The 9,321-nt window shown below is 30.9% G+C and overlaps 1 protein-coding gene across 1 annotated transcript; it reads right to left on the bottom strand.

The window, feature by feature from the left end:
• Positions 1 to 2,428: 2,428 nt before the first annotated feature.
• Positions 2,429 to 4,569, bottom strand: LOC105767836 (uncharacterized; the record flags this gene model as incomplete). The annotated part of the gene is given in 5 exon segments (XM_052633464.1): positions 2,429 to 2,784; positions 2,787 to 2,825; positions 2,828 to 2,918; positions 4,108 to 4,277; positions 4,473 to 4,569. Coding segments are annotated over 5 exon segments (453 nt in total), but the record flags the coding sequence as incomplete, so codon positions are not given.
• Positions 4,570 to 9,321: the final 4,752 nt, after the last annotated feature.

Below are 9,321 nucleotides of genomic sequence, written 5' to 3'. Positions count from 1 at the left end.
AGCTTATTTTCTACTTTCTACTAAGTAAATGAGTCTAGTCTAGCAAGCTCAAGCAATTCAATTTTTGATAAAGCTTGAACTTCAAAAACAAAAATTGTTCAAGCTTGAGCCGAATTTTGAGTCTCGTGGTTCGAGTCAAGATAGAGTTTCTTATGAGTTCGGTTCAGCTCCATTACAGACCTAGTTGGGGTTTGTGATTAGCATCCAATGACTAATAAGCTTCAGTAGGATATGAAAACCACCAAAAACATTATTGTTTCTTCCATAGTATTGAGTGCTAATTTAGTCATATTATTCCAGCATTCATGTCCAAACAAAACTATATAATTATTAAGATTTATAACAGATGTAGTATATAATTACATTTATAGCACATCACATAGTTCATTTTACAAAATAAAAATAATAATCTTAAAGAAAGGAGAATCCCTTGCAATCATGTCATAAATCCAATGATGCTTTTGGATTTAATCCATTCCCTAGAAAGACTTAAGGTATCCCAAAACATTGTATCTGACCTTTTCTTCAAAATCAACAAAGCATGATCTTTAAAATATGAAACTGGTTTCCAAACTAGAAGAAATCATCAAACTATTAATACACTTTTCAAGAGACATGCATGCATATCAATGCTTTCACCACCACTAAAAGCATAAATCCACGTTCAATTTTCACATCCAATATTTCTATAAACAACCAATTGTAAGATAATTTAGCTAAGATGATAAAATAAATATATTCAACAGGATCAATTGGATTATGCTGAGGAACATAACGAAATAATAGAACCGATACAGGCCAATGGGGAGCAATAGGGACTGTAATTGAAGCAAATAACCAAAACAAACAGCTGATGGAAGCTTTTCCACCTAATAGGACTAATTGTTCTTGACAAACCTTGTCACAATTATGAGAAATCTAAAGCCAATTTGCGAAACTCGTACTGGCTATTAGTGATCATTCAAGTCCACAACAGTGGACCCCAAAAACTAATCATTCAGCAATGAATTTGTCCTAAGTATGAGGAACGGGTAACAAGAATCCAGTTCGCCATACAAGCCTACGATAAGACACATCTGCATGGAGATCACAAAACTAAAATCATGCTGGTCCTACATTTTTTTTCTCTCTCCAGTTAGTATGATAATACAATTGATGTTACAATATCGGATACGCAAAATTTAGAAGATGTAACATCAGATCATGGATGGTTATACTTGCAAAGTCGATCAATGAGAAGAATTCACAGTAGAGACTGCAGGGTAAGTAAAGACGGATTAGAAGCATTAGTTCTCTAACATTAACTTATCTATCAATTAAATCAAAAGTCGGATGACTCTGCCTTTTCACCCCAAATAACAGTTACCAGTCTATGCATGAAAGCATCCCGATTCTTTGAGTGAAATTAGTCCCCAGCAGCAGAGATTACTTTCTGAGGAATGCATTTATTTCAGATAGAAGGTTGATATCCTTACTTTTGACCAAATGGTCATGTCACTCAATTCAACTGATTTTATTTTCCTTGTGCTAAATTTCATCAAATGACGAAAATTCTAAGCCGTAAGGCATAAAAGCCAAGTTAGTATGAAGCGATATCAAGGACTTTCTCTCTTAACATGGGTCTGCAAGCATGGCAAATTATTTTCCAAGAGATTCTTGTTACACCAAGATCAAAGATAACATAAAACTAATAATTGCTGCTGCAGCATCTATATAATCATTCTAATCGTTTATGATTAACAGCTACACAATTATTTATGAACTAAAAAGTCACATTTTCGTTTTCCAAAAGAAACCCATCAATAAAATGACCATCCCAAGGGTGTTTATCTCTCTGTAATAAAAATTAACAAATAAGCTATCTTCCCTTTTAAATTTGATCTATACAGTTTTAACAGTTTTCATTCTAAAGAAATTCTAACGAGAAAAGTCTTACAAAATCTATACTTGTTTAACATAATTTATAAAGCAATTAAGAGTATTTAATCATATATATTAGGATCTCTTCAATGTTCAATACTTTAAAGGAAAGGGGTTTTTCTTTCATTGATGCACACAAATACAACAATATATATAAGTGAATGCTTATAAATGTAGTCAAGATCTTCACTAAAAGTTTCGCACTTTCAAAAATGCATTTTGGTTTTTAATATGTATTTTGATGTTTACAGTGGAGTTTCAGGTTTATTATCAATTCAAATGATTAAGATTTCTGCAGCACTAGCCTGCCACTGTTCAAAGTTCTTTGGCGATATATATTCAAATTCTCTCAACTCGGGTCTGCGTCAGTATAATTGAAAAAAGATCATTTACAGTGATTCACTTTAGCTTTAACATAGAGAGATCAAAAGGAAACTACTTACACATTATGTTGGCAAGTTGATAGAAGCAAAACAACTTCATGAATTTGCAACTGATCATGGTAACATGCAATCAACTGAAGTATTATTAGAGTTGAGTCTTACAGCAATTAATCAGTCAAGGTTGGCAAATAAATGAATAATACAAAACTTAGAAGAGAAGACGCTCACTTCATCCAGCATTCAATGCCAATGTGCCTGATTGCATGACAGTGTATTAACCAACCTGATTAAAATTTTTCATCATGATATAAAGCATTAAAAGCTAATGACTCCAGTGTACTAGTAACTACACCTCATATTCAAGACTGAACCAGAAGAGAAGCAATATAGTCCAACTGTCATTGCTAGTAATGTCTTCTTGGAAGCTAATCTTTTGAGACGCAAACACCTATGGCAGTTGGTGTATGAGCAGTTTTGAGAGACCAAGTCCAATCAAGCAAAGAAAGTGAAACCTTACATCAAAGGAAACAATTAAAGGCGCTTCCTTTCCAAATGGACCAACATCATCCCTTTACATCTCCTACGATTTAAAAGAGAAAGGACTTCTTTCCTTCCCTGCATACCAAGCATAATAAGAACACTGCAAGTACAAAGCTGATAGAATATTGGACTTAAAATTCAGATATTACAAATTCTAAAGAGCGCTCTATCTTTGCTATACCAAAACAGCATCATAATTATTCAAAGTAGTTAGTGAAGTGCAAAGGGAGGACAAGTATCTATGTCATTCATACTCATTTAAAGTACACAGGTTTTAATATTACATCCACTTCCAAAGTTCACGCTCCTTCTGATCTTTTAATTTGATGGAAACCAAATAAGTGAAGTGAAAAGTTGGCTATTGGGAACCCAAAATAGCAATAAAGGATTCAATGGGATTCTGTTGCGGACCCGAGTCTGGGATCAAGTCATCAAACGAGTAGCACAAGAATCAGATTCGAATGAAGGGTCTTTGCCCTTATTTCGATTCCTATTTTTGCCTGTGGTTATTGAACTCTTAAGGGAGTTGCCTACCTTGAAACTCTAAGCGAGTTGCCTACCTTAAACTTACTGAAACTTTCAACTTTCAACTTGTATTATTCATGAATTATTTTCCTATTTAAACAGAGTTTAAAAATTAGGTAATAGATGCCAAGCCCAAATCTGATAGCATACTAGGAAAGTCTTATTTAAACTAATAAGGAAATTCTTAAAAATAAAATCAGAATTAAATCCCACAAAACTAGAATCACATCACAATGAAATCAAAATCAGATCCCTTCTCCTACTGCTGGTTTCTTGCGTCTGGCATAGTTCTTGGCCACAAAGGCATCGGTAACAGATTCTATATTACATTTCTGTTCAACTCCTTTTGTAACCAGAAAAATCTAACATTCCATATAGTTCCAATGATAAATTGGTCGTATATTTATATTTCTGACTTCTGAGAACCTAATTTACAAAATGATTAGAACTTCAGATACAAAACTAATCAACATATCTAGGATGGAAATTTTCTCCTTTGCAAAATAAAACATGCGATATTGCCTCACACCCACCAAGACACACACACACACACACACAGAGGGAAGGAATAAAAGCTGAACATGCAAACTAAAAACCGAACTGACATGTAATGGCTGGGATCTGTCACACTTGCAAATACAGACCAATAAATATGGTTGAAACAATGACTCAAAATGGCACTTTTAGAATAAATTTGCTGACCGAGAGCTTTAATAAACACAAAATCATATCTATCTCAAGCAACATAAAACGTAAACGAACAACTAAGTCCATTGATGTTTGGATCACTCACAAGTTCTAGATGTTCAATCCTAGTTTCTAGCTTGGATGCAATAACATGCACTTGAAGCCACTCAAAAACTTCAAGTTCACCTTGTTTCCTTTCCTTAATTATTTTACATGTTCTATCTGTATATATTATAGACTGAGAAATCTGTAAAAAGATAGCCTACATAGTTAGCCTTGCAACAAAACAAGCATCCTTCACCTAGAATACCGAGCACCACGAAGATTAATACCTCAATCGAGGCCAGCCTAGATGATATGTAACAGGTCCCAGTTTGAACCGTCCTTAATCAACGAAATTTAAAAGCATCTATCAACCAACCTGTTTTAGGTAATCATCTAAAAGCACTATAACATGATCATCCTGCCCAGTATCGAGAATGAAAATATGCACTGCTTTATGCTTCCTCCCTCCTTAGAGACTGCAAAAAAAGAGAACATATTACAAAAATCACATGGTACTAAGTAAAAAGTTATCCTACATAAATGCAGGGGAAACCACATGCGACTGAGCAAAGTCATTGAATATGTAAATGCAGGGGAAAAAGTAGCAAGAAATTTTCCAATCAAATAAACCCCTAACAAGCAATAACATTTACATGCTCAATTCAAAAGAACTAGACACTTACCATCCAGATAGTTAGGATCTTGATTATTATGTTCAGCGAAACATTACCCAGATATGTACCGACATTTGAAACAAGAATACTCAACTAGCTATAGTATTCGAGGTTTCAGCATAAAATACACAAGCATAACATGCAAAGAAACTCAACAATAACGGCAGTACCAACATTTAATTCAAAAAGGTTGAGGAACCAAACCTGGAGCTATTCAATTGAGACTACAAAGAAAGGTTGAATTGCGACCTTGAAACAGAACCAAATCAAATGAAAGGATTTTAGTTTTATAGCTTTAAACAAAGTTTATATAAAAAGCATTTAAACAACCAAATAGGCTTGTTATTCAACTCAAATTTAAGAAGCATAGAGGTAACCATATCAGCAAATTTTGTAGTAACTGTTTGAAGCGTCAGGGTTTTTTCTTTTATTGCACCGAGAGAAAATCAACGATCAGCATCGCCATTCTTGGCCTCGAACTTTTCTTCTGCTGGTTCCCTAATGCTTTCTGTTTTTAAGTTTCACCCGTCCACGTGTAAAGGCGGTAAGTTCATTAATCAAAATTACTGTTAGTGTAAAAATAACAATAACAGTAACATTAAATATTATAGTGTAAGAAAAAAGTAATCTAAATACACCGCCCTACCCATCCAAACTCATATTAAATCTCAACTTTTAGACTTAATTTAGCATTACTCCTCAAAATTATTTTTGGGTCAAAGTGATTTTAAGTCATAAACAAACAATTTTTTAGTCAGATGTACTTTTAGAAAATGTTTTGAACTTAAAAGTGCTTTTAGGAATAAAGAACAATTTTAACATTTATAAAGTATTTTATATAATATTTATATTGAGTATTAATTACTTTTCTATTGAATTTTATTTTAAATATATAATATTATGTATTTAAATTTAAATGTTTTATATTTTAATATTTAAAATATAGTTTATATATTTAAATTAAAATTTATAAATAATTAATATTTATGGCTTAAAAATATTTAAAATATATTTCATATATTAAAATATTAACAATAAATTATAATAAATTATTTTTATATTTTTACTAAGATATAATAATATTAACTAATTTGAATATTATTTAAATGCATATTTATTACTTTATAATACTATGTCTAAAATAGACATTTTACTTGCTAAAGCGCTTTTTACCAATAATATTAAACACTTAAATTTTAAAACAAAATTTTTAAAAATACTTTTAGAAGCACTTTTAAAAATAATGTTAAACTAAATCTTAAAGTCTAAGATCTTTACCAATTGTGCCAATGCCTTCTCTTAACTCTTATGGTACTTACTTATATATGTAAAAACTTTATGATTAAATTTCACTTTTAACTATTAAATATTGGAGTCGCAATTGATGTCATTGAAATTAAAATGATGTGGGTTTCAGTTAGATTTGAAGGTCAAGTCGAGCTAATGCAAAATTTCAAACACGTTTTTTAGACTTCAAGTCTGGCCCAACTTGAAAAATAGACTTAAAATTTTACTTAAGCTCGACCCAGATAAAAAATGTTAAACTCGAGTTTAGTTTGGTCTTCCTATATTAATTTTTTTATATTTTTATTTGAAAATGAATTAAAAAAATATAATACATCAAATAAACTAAAAATATTAAAATAAATATTTCACAACAAATTGAAAATATATTTAAAAAAATCTTTATACTTAAATAACATTAAGATAGTTGCAACTTTGTAAATAAATGTATCTAAAATAGTAGCAAAATTAACAATAAAACAATAATTATACAATATCCAAATAATAATAACAAACTAGTAACAATATAATAGCAAAATAACATAGGAAAAACTTTTAGGCAAATTTAGGCTGGGCTCAAGCTAAAAAAATCTTACTCGAGGCCCAGCCCATTTAGAAAACAAGCTTTATTTTTTGTCCAATCCCATTTTCTAGGCATATATTTTTTTCCCAAATCTTCTCACTTTTTAGATAGACCTTCGAACCTGGACAGGTGACTTAACGATCAGTAATTTGAGAAATATGAATAAAAGTAACCATTGTATAGAAAAAAAAAAAGTTAAAATGTTATAGGCAAAAGCAAGGAAAAAAGTTGAGAGGATTATGGGTAAAAGTAAACAGTATATCAAAAATATATATTGAATATTAGTGAATGTCATTTTTATATATTTTTTTGTATAAATCATATGAAAATGACTAATGATTAAAATAAAAGATTTTATTTTATATTTTTAATCCTATTTACCATTTTTAACTTAAATATCATATTTTTCCAAAACTTATTTCTTAAAATATGTTTTTTTAGGAAGAATACTTTTGTCAAATCATCACAATGTCAATGCTCTAAATATCATAAGTTAGTATTGCAAAGTATAATCAACAGTACCATATCACTAATGGGTGTACGAGAGTTTAGAGGTTTGAACTATGGTTAGAAAATTTATTTACCCATTTTCCCGACCAACCTATTTAACAAATACTCCCACTCATTTTACTTTTCTCCTTATCCAAAATTTTCTTGAATTCTTAGACTTTAAAAGACTTTTATTTTGTTCTTCTTTTCTTAGAGAAAAATGGTCACATCAAGATTTTAAGGATAACACATTGCAGATTACGACGTCGATACAATAAGATTTCCAACTCAATTGTTTTTAACTTTGTAATTTTTTTCAAATGTGTTTTTAAGATTTTGCATTTGATCATTTTTTTTGTAATTTTTCAAAAAACAGAAGATCAAATTGTTCGTGATCGACATAATTTAAAATTCCTGAAGATTGATGGACATATTGTATAGCTCTTGAAGAGTGTTGGTTCATATATAACATTACTGTTACAAAGTTCATTATATTATTGGAGTTGCTTGCCGCCTTGTTGGATAGATGGAGACAAAAACATATACATTTCATTTTTCATACAGGAAAACAAGTATAATGCTAGAAGATGTCGCTTTAATAATTGGCCTTTCAATCAACAAGGAGGCAATAATCATATCTAGTAACGTCAACTCAATGTACGAGTGCCATCAATTATTGGATTCATCCTATCTAAGGATAAGCTAGAGAAAGAATTAGATGGGAATTTGGTGAAGATTAACATGTCATCCACATACAGACTTATGATAACACAATCAGAACCAAACATCTTAGAATATATACATGCTTTTGCACAATTAACAATAAAACCAAAACTAAGAATAGTCTTATGAAATTTCTCATACCATTGTTTTTGAGCTTGTTTGAGGCCATACAAAGAATTTTGAGTTTGCAAACTTTATCTTCCATACCAGGTGTCACAAAACTTGAAAGTTGCTCTATATAAATCTCTTCGTCCAAATCACCATTCAAGAAAGTTGTCTTCACATCCATCTGATGTACTAGCAAATTGTGAGTGGAAGATAAAGCAAACAAAACATGAATGGTTGAAATCTTAGTCATAAGAAAGTATGTATCAAAATAATATACTCCAAATTTTTAAGTGAACCTTTTTACAAATAGTCTTACCTTATACCTTTATATTGATCCATCTGGTCTAAGTTTATTTTTTAAGACTTATTTATTTCTAATAGGTCTAAAACCTCTAGGCAAGTCTACTAGTTCCCAAGTGTGATTAGACATAATAGACACTAGTTCATTATTAATGACATCTCTCTAAAAACTAACATATATTGATTTTATGGCTTCATTATAGGTTTTTTGATCCTCATCTATCAAAATTGCATGATCTATAGAATCACTTAACAAGTCTAAATCACTAATCTCAGTCATAAAGGAAGTAAGGAAATCAGGTCCGAAACTAGTGACAGTCTTTTGTTTTTTATTCCTCTTGGGTTCAACATCATTATTATGAACGCCTCTATTATGTGTACTAGAGGAAGAAACATGCTCATCTAACTATATATTAGTACTTATACTAGATTTATTTAAAGGAAACACATTCTCAAAGAAAACAGGATCTCTAGACTCATGTATGGAATGATCATGCAACGACATGAATCTATATGCAACACTATTTAGAGCATACACAACAAATACAACATTAACAGTTTTAGTTTCGATAGTGCTCTTTTTAAAAGCAGGAAAGCCCAATTTTGCTAAGCACCCCCACACTTTCAAATATCGCATATTAGGGGCATAACCTTTCCACAATTCATATGGGGTACAATCTAATTTTTTATGAGGCGCTCTATTAAGAATATGGTTTGCAGAAAGTACAACCTCTCCGCCCCCACTGTCAGGTAAATCAGAACTTAATAGTAAAGCATTCATCATTTTTCTAAAAGTTCTTTTTTCTTTCAGCTATGTCATTCTGCTGTGGGAAATAAGGAGTAGAAAACTCATGTATAATGTCGCCTTTCTCATAGACCTCTTTTAAGGAAATTAGTGTCATATTCACCACCTCTATTGAATTTAAGACGTTTTATTCTTCTATCAAACTGGTTTTCTACTTCTGCTTTATAAAAAAGAAAAATTTTATCAGCTTTATCTTTTGATCTTAGAAGATAAACTTTTGTATATCTAGAGTAGTCATCTACAAATGTGTTATAA

Source organism: Gossypium raimondii, chromosome 7 (genome assembly GCF_025698545.1).
Source record: "Gossypium raimondii isolate GPD5lz chromosome 7, ASM2569854v1, whole genome shotgun sequence".
Classification (NCBI taxonomy): Eukaryota; Viridiplantae; Streptophyta; class Magnoliopsida; order Malvales; family Malvaceae; genus Gossypium; species Gossypium raimondii.
Note: the sequence above shows the minus strand (reverse complement) of the source record. Positions and strands in the feature narration are given on the sequence as shown.